Here is a 14,495-nt window from a genome sequence, read left to right on the forward strand (position 1 = left end):
CATTTTTAAAAGTTCCTTATATTGAGTTTCGAAGTAAGATGTACTGACTCTAAGGAACTCTGTCAGTCTACTTCTGAAATAAGTCTTTTTAAGTTTCATAGTTGAAGACACTTGTTCACAAAGAATATGAAGCAAACATAGCACTGATTTTCTAAGCGTCAGATACTAAATTTGGGAAACATACTTTCGATAATGATTTATAAAACTCTAACTTTGGCACATTTAGAAGAAACTGCTCGAGATGGTTGTTAGATTGCAACTCAGTTAATTCAAGCTACAAATCTGACCTCATTGCTTTACAGGTTACTTTGATAGGCATGGTAAAAATATCCAATTCTGTTTGAATGGCACTGAAATCTTGAAATCTTCGTTCGAACTCAAAATGCAGTCTTTTCAAGCCATTTTCATAATTCTTAAGCTTCTCTTCATTTACTGAGGGTATTGAATTTAACCTAGGGAAATGAGACAAGTCGTTCTTACCTAGCTGCCCAGCAAACACATCAAGTTTTCTTAATAAGTTTTTTCTAAGAGGTCTAATTCACCTATATTGGATTCCCACATGCTCCCCGAGAAAGAGATAACGCTTGTTGGCACCAATCTACAGCTATAACTAACAAAGAACTTTCGCTTTTAACACTTTACCAATTGAAAGCTGTCTGTGCTTGCTATTTCCGTCAATTTATGTTTTGTAGAACAAAAATATAGAAAGTAAAAAGATCATCAGCCCTTTAAGAAAAAAGGAAGAAAAAATAATATTTAAACAAAGTAAAGAAGGAGATGGTATATAATATATAAATACACATTTCTTTTAATTTGCCTCGGAACGGCAGATTAAAATTCTATCCGCGGGCTGGACAGAATCTTCCGGCGGGCCGGAGTTTGCTCATCCCTGACCTATCCTATAACATGCCATAGCTTTATATCAATAAGCAATTAACTGTCAAACATGCATAAACCCATATTAACTGAAATCCGTTTCTGGGGCTTTGGTATTAATAGGATTCTGCTGATACAAGAAAGAAAACCCATAAGAGAGCAATACAAACGAGTCAAATTGAGTTAAAGTTTTAACTAGTTTATATAATGTTTACATGAAGAACTAGTTTATATATAAAATAATTCTTCATAAGCATCACATTCATAAAGAGCTTGTAATACTATATTATGCATTTAGATCATTTTAGAATTAGAGATGTTAAAATTCCATCACATGTTGACGAGTTAGGGAAACACAATTAAAATAATCTTCCAGATTTTCCAAAGAATAATTTATCTTTCATGCAACTTGATTTACATTTTATACATTAGTTTTTTCAAAGCTCAAATATCTGAAGATATGAGAAATAAACTTGAATGAATACATTATATATTTTATATAAGTATGTGGTAAATTAACATAATTTAATACTGTCCATAAAAAATTACAAAATTGAGATTTGAAACAAAATGCAGCGGCAGAAACGTTCAAAATACTAAAAATATTCCTTATGAAGATTACGTTTTAGACTAATGGAGTTTAGTATAGATAATGCAACTAACCATATTTAATGCAGAACACTCATTCATTAAATCTAACGTTAGCAGAAGAATAGAAACGTTAGAAGTTAGAAGACCTATCTAGAGGAGCAGAAATGTTAAGTAGCAGAATCAGCTTTTTTATATTTACGCATGATTTCAATCGAAATTGAATGCTGAAAAGAACAAAAAATGTGTCAATTGTATTTAAAATGCAAAAGAGTTTTACCCAAAACGTAATAAAAAAAAAGCATCCTTTGCTCCACATGATAAAGAGGAATCCTTAAAATGAATTTTTGTTTTGTTTCTAATTAGAATTTTTATGAGCTATACCCCCTTTTATTTTTTGTTATTTATATGTTTTCTATAAACTTATGCCCTCTAGAATTATTGCTTTGGCACCTAATTTTATATCTTTAGCAAAGAAATACCTATTTCACATGTCCTTCCAGAGTAGGGCTTTATGCAGGCACAAGTATAATTTCCGTTTAACAAGATGCATTTACCACCATTTTTACATGGATTTGGATTGCACAAATCTAAGAAAAGAAGAAAAATTTAGAATTTCTTTCATTAAAAATCCTCAGGGAGCACATGAAAAATTATAAAAGTTTAAAGAAAATTAAACTGAAATTTAGAATTATTAGACTTTTATCTAATACCTTGAAACATATAAAATATAAAATGTTTGTAAAATCATTGAAAAATTAAAAATTACGAATTTATGAAAGTTAAAAATAAATAAATAGACAAAATGATTTTTCGCTTTTTATAAACTAAACCATTTTTAAATTTTACTATAACTTACTTCTTCATTTTTAATAGTACTTAATGTTTCTTTACTTATAATACGTTATTTGTTTCTTTACTATTTTATGTAACCAAATGAATTTATTCTCCAGTATATACCATTTGAAAATGCGAGTAAACAGTTAATAAATTTTTGTATTAATTGTAATATGTTATTTATCTTTCGCGTTTTTTAATTGTCTTGTTGCCGACATAATTTAAATCAACCATGGACATCGTTCCATGCATTAGTCCTTAAGATGGTAAGTTAACGATAAAAATTTCAAGATCTTTTAAACAGTTTTTCAAATTAAAGATTGATAAGCTTTTCAGAAAAACATGGTTTCAGGCAACTGCAGCAAAAAACTCTATTAATACTTTCATATGTCCCACGACTTTTGCATAGTTTTATTTCGGAGAGATCTCAAACAGATACAAGGAAATGTAAAATAATCCCCCTGTTCTTATAAACGAGGTCTTTTAATCTTAATTTTAATAAGGAATGTAATTTTTGAAAACGATTACCATTCTCGCAGTTTGTTCCTGAGTACGGAAATCTGCAGAAACAGTTATAACCTGTGCTCATAGTACTACATTTCCCACTATTCTTGCAAGGATTTGATGTACAAGGATCTAGAAAAAAGAGAGGAATTAAACAACTTCATCACAGTTAAGAGGACATTTTAGTTGAAATATTCATATCTTAAATGTTTATTGAAAACTTTCTGTACATTGAATTTTGAAATCGTTTTGTAATAAACCGTTTTGTTTGGAATCGTTTTGTATCTATATTTCGCAAAAATTTCCTGGTTACAGTTTTACGCTGTTATGATTAAGGACTTCATTAATATAGAGCCTGAGAATAAAGTTCAAAGATTTCTGCTATTTTTCTAATGATTTTCATAGCAAAAATATGCTGCAACTATTAAACTGTAGTTACGTTTGCACGACGTATGAAGACTGAAGAAAATTAAGATGTGTCTAATTTAGAAAATCGGTAATCAGTTGTTACGGTCCTCATGGATTAGATTCTTAGCATTGGTACGGAAGAAACCAATAATGAGAATCAAAATTTTTTGCGATTTCGAGGGAAGGAGAATAGAGATTAGCAAAATGATAGACGTCTTTAATTCAGATAATGTTTCTCTCCGTAGGCATTTGAATGCTTGATTTTAAGACGAAAGAGGAGACCTTGTTGGAAGAATCAGATGAGGATGACCATCAACTAATTCTTACGATGAAATGTGTTGGCTTAAATCCTGTTTTAGATGTCAAGAAATTTAAAAAATGTGACACAGAGAGATCTGAATCATATTAGAGAATTCATGATCACTTGATGAAGTGTACCCAACCAGGCCTGGAAGAATGTAGGAACTGTACCAGCAAATTCAGGATATCACACGATGCTTTTCCAATTGATATCAGCATTCAAACATGCATTGACACTATTTAGTTGTAAGAATTATGTTAATTTTATTAACAGATAAATTTTAAGTTAAAGTTCTTTTCCTGTCAAATTCTTAACTTCAACTTACTACTTCCTGCCTGCTGAATATTTAATGAGAAGGAGCGGCATTTAAACCACGAAGTTACTTACAGAGGGAGAGAGAATCAGAGTTTCTGATTTACGCGTCTGCGTGTTCCTATTCCATTTTACCGATTACCTGGATTAAAAATCTGGATTACACTATAATTATACAGATAAAAAACAGATGAACAATTAGCATCCAGGCTTCCATAGGAGTGCAGTACTAATTGCACCTGTTCAGGAACCCGTCAGTGCTAGCCTACACAGTGATTCCCGATTAATATAAAATGCCAGCTCTAGACAACTCGGCTTACGAAGGTGACCTAGCCCTCCAGTCCTTGCTTTCCTCAATCGAAATTGCTTTTGTCGATAAAATTACCACAGTGTTCAACAAGTGTTTAGCCATAGCGACAGTAGAAAGGGGCAGGAAACACATTTTGACATAGGACTTGCGACATAGGCTATTGGCAGCCTTAGAAGCCTTCGAGAAACTTGCATTCATAGACCCTGAAGGAACACATCCACCAACTACTGCAGACAGTACAACTAACACGGAAGTACTGACAGTAGCGCACGTTGCTACCACCACTGACAACAGTGCAATACGACAGACTCCAGCCGCACAAACTCGCAGCTCACAGGAGCCCATACTGCAGAGCCATCCAAGAACTAAGACGTACGCAGAGATCACACGCAGGCGCACAAGACCAAGTCTGCTGATTCAACCTAAAGGGGATACAACACCGACCTCCCTGAGAGAACAGTCAAAAGAAAAGATCCCGATCTCTAAACTACAAGTGCCCATTGATAAGATCGTTCCAACTCGCCAAGGCGGATACCAAGTCTTTTGCAACTCAACCGATGATGTTGGGGCGCTGGAGACAGAGCTGCAAAAGGCAGCCATACCTGCAGAAATTAAGAGACCACAGCGAAGACTACCACGCTGTGCAGTACACAATGTCCCAGCGCATACGCAGCCAAAGGATATCATCGATGAACTCAGCGCCATCACCAGCTCTCCCAATAGTCATTTCAAAGCGCTCTATCGTCTCAAGAAACGACGAGGCGATACAATTAAGTGGATCATCGAATGTCAGCCAGCAAGCTTCGCGGCAGCAATCAAGCAAAGACGTCTCTTCCTTGGATGGAATGCGCATTCCATATCAGAATACTACGGCATCACAAGATGCTACCGATGCCAAAGGCTGGGGCAACTGCCATAGCCAGAAGCAATTCTGCGCGTACTGAGCAGGGGAGCACAGTGTGCGAGACTGCAAATCGGAGCTCGCGGCATGCATTAACTGTGGAGATGCCATCCACCGCTGTGGAGCAAGACGTGATCACAAGCACCCAGCCTATCACAGAGACTGCCCAGAGTATAAGCTGGCAGTCCAGAAATATCGCGACACGGTTGAGTACTAATATAAGCCCCAACAAACAGTGTCAGGATCCCTCAGCAAGTAACACAAGCCCGGAAATACCAAAGTGCATAGTTAACGAAATTAAGCTGCGTGACACCAACCCGATAAGATGCCTGCAGATAAACCTGCAAAAGGCACATGCCATAGCCTACGCTCTGGAAAGCAATACAGACGTAATCTTTCTTCAGGAACCATATACCAGAGAGGGTAAAGTGGTTGGGTTACCTCTTACATGGGGCTTGTTCCAGAAGGAAGATCCAGAATCCCCACCAAGAGCAGCCATCACCATCTGCAATCCGGCATGGACACCAAGCATCATCTGCCTAGAGTGCGACCATGTAGCTGTTCTACTAGAAATGCATGACATGAAACTAGTCCTAGCTTCTATTTATTCACCACCCACAGAGGTATCCGACCCCACTACAGAATTCATGTCTAAAGTGCTCGGAGATTTTCGAAATTATGGCGTTATATTCGCCGGAGACTTTAACGCGCACAATGTGTGCTGGGGCTATGCTGACACCGATTTTAAAGGCAGACATCTGGAGGATTTTATCTCAGCCAACAATCTAGTAATCCATAACTCTACTGATGCACCCCCTACTTTTGACAGGATCTACGCCAAAGGGTGGCCGGATTTGACTATTTCAACCACTCGTGTTGCTCCTCTGGTACAGGAATGAGAGGTAGTAGAAGAGATAAGCGTGTCCGACCACCACAACTATATAAAATTCACCATAGCATGTGAGACGATTACTTCTATCATCCGACGCTACAACTTACCCGGAAGCAAGGTAAAGCAATTCACCAGGCGATGTAAGACCCACCTGGATAGAATGCGTATCAGGGTAGTTAAGGAGTGCACTCAGACGGAGCTAGAAAAACTCACTGAAGACGTCGTTAGCGCAAAACAGGATGCATGCGAGGAAACTCTTCCAGCGAGATCAACTAAAAGACTGCAAACACTGAGCTGGTGGACCAGTGAACTGAGTGTTCAACAGAAGAAATGCCGGGCCCTCCGACGTCGACTCAAACGAGAACGGCAGAGGAGCAACGGCACCGAGACGTCTATTCTCACAACATTTCAAAGAGAAAGGGCACTTTTTAAAAGGATGATTCTTCAAGCAAATCTAAACGCATGGAGAGCCTTCTGTACAGACAGTACAGCCCCATACGGTATCCACCACAAGCTGGCCACTGGGAAAAAGGTTCATGCCAACCAACTTCTATCTTTTACCAGCAACAGGAAATTACGACGACAGTCCCACAGTGCACACTTTAAATGACATCCTGGATGCGGTCTTCCCGCAAGATAATGAGGATGAGGACACAACAGAACATCACTCCTTGCGGAACACAGCTCTGGATACCCACCACCCAAACGATCAGCAATTCACCTCTCATGAGATTCAGCAAGTGCTGCGTCAGCTACGTCGCCAAAAAGCACCGGGTACGGACGGTGTCAACAATAAGATCATTAAGGTGGTGATTCACACCTATATTGTATTCTTCAGGACCCTCTTCAATAGCCTGTACGACACAGGCACATTTCCAAGATGCTTTCCAAGATGCCAAGTAAGCAAAGCGGTTTTCTTTTTAAAGAGGAATAGAGACCCTACCAAACCGGACTCGTACAGGCCAATTTGCCTTTTGTCCGCGTTGGGAAAGGTGTATGAAAAGCTCTTACCTAAGCCCCAACCAGTTTGGGTTCAGAACAGGAAAATCAGCAGTCCATGCGCTAGCAGAGGTGAAGAATGTAATACTTGCAAACAAGGGAAGCGGCCACCACACGGCATTCATCAGTCTAGACCTGAAAAGTGCCTTCGACACGTTGTGGTGGCCCGCCGTCCTAAACGCATTAGTGGATGCCAGATGCCCCTCCAACCTCTACCGCACTATCCGACACTACTTATCAGACAGGATCACCATCATAGTTCACAATGGTGGTATTCTACAAAGGAGGCAAACCCGTGGATGCCCACAGGGCTCGTGCGCGGGCCCTCACTTGTGGAACATTACTTTTAATCGCATAATAGCAGAGCAGTGGCCATCACATACTAAAGTAATAGCCTACGCAGATGACGCGGCCTTTATTGTAAAAGGACGTACCAGAAGGGAGCTCGAAGCTAACTGCATCGAAACCTGCTCCATCTTCAACACCAGATGCAGCACTTATAAATTACTCATAGCAGAGAGCAAATCGCAGATAGTTCTGTACCCCAAAAAAGGTGGTTCACTCTCGCGTCAACCGCGCATCACGCTAAATAACCATCGGATAAAGATTGTGCCTCAGCTTAAATATTTGGGACGTATCTTCGGTAACAAACTCAGCTGGATCCCTCATATAATGGATTTAAAGAAACGCACGCAGGCTATCGCTAAGTACTTGCGCCATATGCAAGGTTACAGATGGTGCCTTAACCCCCATATACATAAGATCCTGTATCAGACTGTAACAGAAAAAATGGTAACATATGGTGCGGCGCGTGGGCGCAGCCGATGCAGGGCCGAAAGGTCCGGCACCTGCTCAGCATTCAACGACAGTTCGCTCTTAATATAACGAGAGCATTTCGCACAACGGTCACAAATGCGCTGAACGTTCTAGCAAGACTGGTTCCTTTACACATCAGCACGGAATGGGAAGCAGTTTTACAGCAAATAAAACAGCTCAATGTGCCAGCATCTTTTGAGGATACGACGTACTGGCCGAGTGACTATGAAGTACCTGCGGTGATCCTAGACAAGCACCCGGCCGAACAATGCATAGGGATAAACATCAGCATCAAAGGACAGTCTCTCGAGACCGATAGGCACTAGGCACAATACCTATGCTCACACCGACGGCTCAAAGATGGATGGACAGCCAGAAGATATACAAATGTTCAACACCCTCATCTTTACTGATGGTTAAAAAATGGAACACAATGTGGGATGCGCGTTTGTTATGTTTCAAGGTCAGGAGCAAGTCACGCAATGGAAGGGCCATCTTCACGGGAACAACAGCGTCTTTCAAGGGGAAGCAGTTGCTATCCAGAAAGCAGTACAATATATTGCCAGCAACAACATCAAAAAAGCTGTTATAGTATCCGATAGTATGTCAGCTCTGCGATCCTTGCAAAATCCGGCACACTCCTCCTCAATAGTCCAGGAAATTCAAAGCCTCATACGACAGTTTAAACATTTGGAAGCCCGCCTGACATGGACGAAAGCCCATGCAGGCAATATGGGAAATGAGGCAACAGACCTCCTTGCGAAAGACGCTGCCCTAAATAAGGAAGCCGAGGAGCTAGCATTACCGTGGCCACACTCTACCTTAAAAAGAATGCTCCATCTGTAAGCACTCTCAAAGTGGCAGGGTGAGTGGGACATTGATGAGACCGGCAGACGTACTCATTATCATCTTTTGTATGTTAATCCAGCTAGGCTCTACTCTAACCCGCACCTGGTCCGTTATGTTACAGACCATGGATCCTTCCCGGAGTACTTTTCCGGGCACGGCACGACTGACACAGACCAGTGCATCTGCGGTCACCTGGGTACTCCGGAGCATTACGTCATTACCTGCTCTCTGACCAACGGGATGCACATACGTATTCTCGCTACAAACACACAGGAATTCTGTAAGCTCATGGTCAAACAGAAGCACCTCTGCCGGCAGCTCATCAAAATTATGTAGAAGCTAGCCAGTCTCGGCACGGACCTCTGCGCAGCAGAATAAATGACCCTGGAGTGACCATTAGAGCAGGAAGTATCCTCTTTTTATGGCAACAACTGGAATACTAATTGGTTAGCACTTTACAGACTATCACTACATCTTTGCCTTTATCGTAACTTGTTATTTACACAAATGCAACTTGTTATTTACACAAATGCAAGTTGTTATTTACACAAATGCAACAATTTTACTGCCAAGGTATACCACAATTGTTTGTAATCAATCATTCATTTTCAATAATGTACTCACGTATTTGAATTAGTGTTGTCTTAAGGGTTCTCTAGATCATGGTGGACGTGGTGCTATACTAATTAACCGTATGGTAGAGGCATAGTGCCCACGTCCCCCATTCCTTATCCTCATCCTTATCCTTAGCTTTGGTTTAATTCTTAGTCTCTTAAGTTCAAGCCCAAGTGAGGGCTTACAGTCCCAGGCGGAGTTTTGTTAAATCTTATTGGAATAATAAAGGGTTAATTACAATTCTATCTTGTTGTTTCTTGTCGCCCGAACTTTAGCGATTATTCGCTTATCAGTTCTTAAGATTCTTCACTTCCAACATTAACTTAGAATTACAAAGTGAGGAACTCTACATAATGAACGTTTGAAGATTAAGAAAACAAGTGATAGACAAACTTTATAGTATTCTAGAAATGGTTCCAAACGTTTGAATGATTAAATGTCTGCCTTGAGAAGAAAAGAGATAATTTTGGAGAAGAAAAGAGATAATTTTCGGAAATCATGACCAAAGATTTGTTGCAGCCTTAAAATTTCCTCTTACAAGATGCAGTCCTGTAATTTTCTTGTTAACTTCGACCATTTCACAAGAGCACGAGTTTCGCCATGGAGATTTGTTGCAGATATCGAAGACAGAGAACAAGCAGATATCTATTATTTTCATTTTCTATTGAACCAAATAGTTTTTTCATGACGTCTGTACGTACGCAAGTACGTATGTATGCATTCCGCGTAACTCAAAAACGAGAAGCCGTAGAACGTTGAAATTTAGTATATGGAACTGCTATAGTATGTAGCTGTGCATCTCCCTTCTTTGTTGCAATTAGCAGCCTCAAAGCTACATAAATATATACATACCAATCTGTTACCTGGCTTTGTGAGCTCAGGTTTTTATTCTTATATCCTGGTAAATTAGGCAGTTTTTGCATTAAAAATTGATTGCATTTTGTTGTTCTTATGTTCTAATTGAGGATATGCCTTTAGGTAATCTGCATGCAATAGCAGTAAAATTATGTAATTGTATAATTGCTACTAAGTTTAACGAATCCGCCGAATCCGCCATTTGTTTACATTTAAAACTTTTTGTGGAATTGTGAATAAAGTCAGTTTCTGCACTTGTCAGTGTCTTTTTGTAGAAAGGGAACACAAGCAAACTTTCAATTTTGTGCACCGAATTTCTAGCCCATTAGCCGGAATCCTCGTTTTAGCGTAGAAACCCTAATTTTAACTGTACAGTTTTTTTAACAGTTTTAACTGTATTTGACATTTTACATTATTCTATATTTTAAACTTTTTATGAAGATGTTTCGATTTTTTATCTACTTTTGCCTTGCAGCCAGGTAAGAACTGAATTAATTGAATGAAAAATATATCTCTACTGAAATTTGAGGAAATAAGACCAAATGATGTGCGGGAAAAATTGTGTACCTTTTAATAGACTGTACAAAGAAGTCATGCAGTGTCCACATAAGATATTGTTTCTGCTGTAAATACAACTTTCACGAGATAAACGAGTTTTATATTTTTTGTCTGTTTGTTTTCTACATATTTTTGTTTGCCTGGATTATTACTTTAGCACGTAATTGTAATTTTTTAAAAAAGAAATACCTAATTCACATGTTCTTCCAGAGTAGGGCTTTATGCAGGCACAACTATAATTTCCATTTAACAATATGCATTTGCCACCATTTCTACATGGATTTGGATTACAGAAATCTAAGAATAGAAAGAGCAATTTATAATTTCTTCAATTTTAAATATTCAGGTAGCACAAGAAACATTTTAAAAGATTAAAAAGGTTAAACTGAAATTTAGAATCATTAGACTTCCATCTAATATCTTGAATCATTTACCATAAACATATAAACTTAGTAAAATCATTGAAAATTTTAAAAATAAAAATATATGAAATTTAAGAATAAATAAATAGATAAAATGGTCTTTTGTTGTTTATGAACTAGAATTTAACCGTATATAAAATTTAACTTACTTTCTCCTTTTCCAATAGTACTTACTGTTTCCTTACTTACAGTATGCTAATTTTTTGGTTACTAATTTTTTTTAGATTTTAGAGACATAAGAAGATTTTTGGGGGCCAGAGAGATGAAAAATTAGCAACCGCCTTCCCCGGGAATCGAACCACGGACCTCTGGAATACCAGCCCAGCGTGCAGAACCACTACACCACGAAGGCACGCTAGGAAAGTGGGAGAAATACCTTATAAGGTAACCAAATGAATTTATTCTCTAGCATATACCACTTGAAATACACATAAATAGTTAATAGCTTTTATGCTAATTATAATGTATTATTTCTCTTTAATGCGTTTTTTTAACTGTCTTGGGACGGACAGAAATTTTAATTAACCATGGACATCGTTCCATGCATTAATACTGTAAATAGTAAATTATTTGTAATAATCTTTATGTTCTTTCACGCAATTTTTCAAATTATACATTGATCAAATTTTTAGAAAAATATAGTTTCAGACAACTACAACTAAAAACTCTGCAAATAGATTTATATGTCCCACCACTTTTGAATAGTTTTGTTCTACAGAGACCACAAACTGGAAGAAAGAAATGTAAAATAATCACCATGTTCTTATAACCTGGGTCCTTAAATTAGTAATTAATATAATGTTTGAAAAATTACCATTCTCGCAGTTTGGCCCTGAGTACGGAGATCTGCAGAAACAGTTATAACCTGTGTTCCGGTGCGCCGGAACAGAACAACTCAACCTGACTCTTTCACATTTGGAACTATGCCAAAGAACATTTAATTCAGTTGAACAGTCAGACTCAGACGAACGCATTCGCAAGGCAGCTGCAATGCTGTCTATTTTTCACTATTTTTGTTCTGTTCACGTACTTATAAGTGTTATATGTCATTTTCTTGTTTATACTTGTATTGTGCAATTGTTTAATAATAGTTTTGTGTTTAAAACGAGGATGTGTATCGAGTTCATTAACTTTACATCGCAACATAATATTTTCGAGGCACCGGTGAGATTAAAGGACTTTTGATTTCGGTTTCGTCAGCACTGCAACGCTGCATTCGGTACAGTAATGGATACTACTGGATACATTTAGCATCGAACTTCATTTAAAGACCAAGCAAGATAAGTATTTTTTTTCCTTTTTTACAAGTTTGACTTTGGTTTTCCTCGTTGCACCATTACGTCGTAATGGAAGACAAGGTTAAGATTGCAAAAATTAATAGAGGTAGAGCGAAAGCTGCTCTTACCAGAATTTCAAATTTCATTAATGATGATAAGCAGTTATTCAAAAAACACGATTTAATGAAAAAACTTAAAAAAATTGAAAGCATTTATTCTGATGTTGACAAGGCAGACGCAGAACTTCCGCCGGAAAGTTCTGAAATGGAAGAATTTGAGAAAAAATATTATGAAACCAAAGCCAAACTACAACAAGAACTTGAGAAATTAAATGTTACTGTTAATATGCAAGTTACTAATGTTAATGAACGTCAAATGCCAGGTTATAGTACTACAAATACTGCTAATAATTTTAAATTACCGAGAATAAATATGCAGTCTTTTAACGGTAATTACAGAAACTGGATGTCTTTCAAGGACTTATATGTATCATTAGTGCATAACAATGAAAATTTAAGCAACATTCAAAAATTTCAATATCTAAAGGGTTTATTAACTGATGAACAAGCTTCCATTATTAAACATATTCCCATTTCAGAAAATAGTTATATGGAAGCCTGGGGAAAATTATTATCTAGGTATGATAAGAAAAAGCAAATTGTCACATCACTAATAAAACCTTTCATGGAACAATCTTGTGTAATTAATGCAAACTCAATTAATTTGCGAAAAATTTCCGATACTTCTGATGATATTATCAGAGGTTTAAAATCTATTGATCCCAAAGCCAATGAAAGGGATGTTTGGCTAATTTATATTTTATTACAGAAGGTTGACAACGAAACATGTAAACAATGGTCTGAATTTTCAGCAAAATTGGAATTTCCTACTTTTGAAATGTTTATTCAATTTATAAATGATAGATGTTCCTCTTTAGAAATTTTCCACGAAAAAGAAAGGGAAAAACTCAACCTAGTGTTAAAAGATTTTCTGTTGACAAAAGTATCAAATGCACTATGTGTAAATCAGATCATTTTTTTCAAATGCCCCAAATTTAAAGCACTAACTGTCAAAGAAAGAAATCAATTTGTTAGGAAAAATAATCTTTGTTTAAATTGTTTATCTAGTCAGCACAAAAAATCTGAATGTATGTCTCCACATCGTTGTCATTATTGCCAGTTATTGCATCATAGTACTCTGTGTGAAAATCAGTTAAAAGGTTATTCCACATCTGCGTCTCTTTCTGAGAGCAGTTTTCAGTCAGAACAGCAAAGAAAGAATCCAACCGCGAATGAAATACCAGACATTGCGTCTACGAATGAAAACAAAAACGAAACTGTAATTCAAAATAATAGCGTTCAGACAACTTTTGGCTTATTGCCAACTGCGTATGTAAATGTAATTGATTCGATGGGTCAAAAACGTAATATTAGAATGCTTTGTGATAGTGGTTCCAAATCAACATTATTATCTGAATCTTGTATTAATTTATTGGGATTTAAAAGAAAAAATGCGCGTTTTCCTGTCAAGGGTTTAGCTAACTCAGAAGTCGCAGTTACAAAAGTTTGCGTTGAAATCGAGTTGATGTCAATTCATGATACATCAGTGAGAATGCCAATTAAGGCATTTGTATTAGATAAACTAACTGCTGCGCTTTTAAGCCAAAAAATAAATGAGAAAGACTTTTCGCATTTGAAAAATGTAAAGTTAGCTGATCCATATTTTCACATTCCGGATAAGATAGATATTATTCTAGGATCTGACTACTTGTTTTCTATTTTACTTCCTGGACAAATAACTTGTTCTAATAATTTAATTGCTCAAAACTCAATTTTTTTTCCTCATATCCGGAAAACTACAGGAATCTCAAACGAAATCAAATTAACTTTCAAACTTGCATATTTATGAAATAAATACTGATAAAGAATTGAAACGGTTTTGGGAGTTAGAAGAAGTACCAAATTCAACTGACACTGTATTATCATCTGAAGAACAATTTGTTGAAACGCATTTTCAGGAAAATTACTCAATTAATTCAGATGGTCGTTTTGTTGTGAAGTTGCCATTTTTAAAATCTAAATCTGAATTAGGTAATTCAAAACCAGCTGCACCTTCTCGATTATATGCTATGGAACGTAAATTTAAGGAAAACTCGAAATTTGAAAACCAATACAA

At 37.1% G+C, this 14,495-nt stretch overlaps 1 protein-coding gene across 7 annotated transcripts in view; it reads right to left on the reverse strand.

The window, feature by feature from the left end:
- LOC118205862 (uncharacterized) overlaps nt 1–14,495 on the reverse strand; it is a 238,591-nt gene that overhangs the window by 28,317 nt on the left and 195,779 nt on the right. For all 7 annotated transcript variants that reach the window (XM_085827135.1, XM_085827138.1, XM_085827136.1 and 4 more), the window contains 3 exons: nt 10,811–10,918; nt 2,830–2,937; nt 1,947–2,054 (listed from right to left, as the gene is read on the reverse strand). In XM_085827135.1, coding sequence (XP_085683261.1) covers nt 1,947–2,054; nt 2,830–2,937; nt 10,811–10,918 — 324 coding nt within the window. The remainder of the gene's footprint in view (nt 1–1,946; nt 2,055–2,829; nt 2,938–10,810; nt 10,919–14,495) is intronic.

Source organism: Stegodyphus dumicola, chromosome 11, assembly GCF_044657685.1.
Source record: "Stegodyphus dumicola isolate Sdum_Otavi_A_Nest chromosome 11, ASM4465768v1".
NCBI classification, from domain to species: Eukaryota; Metazoa; Arthropoda; class Arachnida; order Araneae; family Eresidae; genus Stegodyphus; species Stegodyphus dumicola.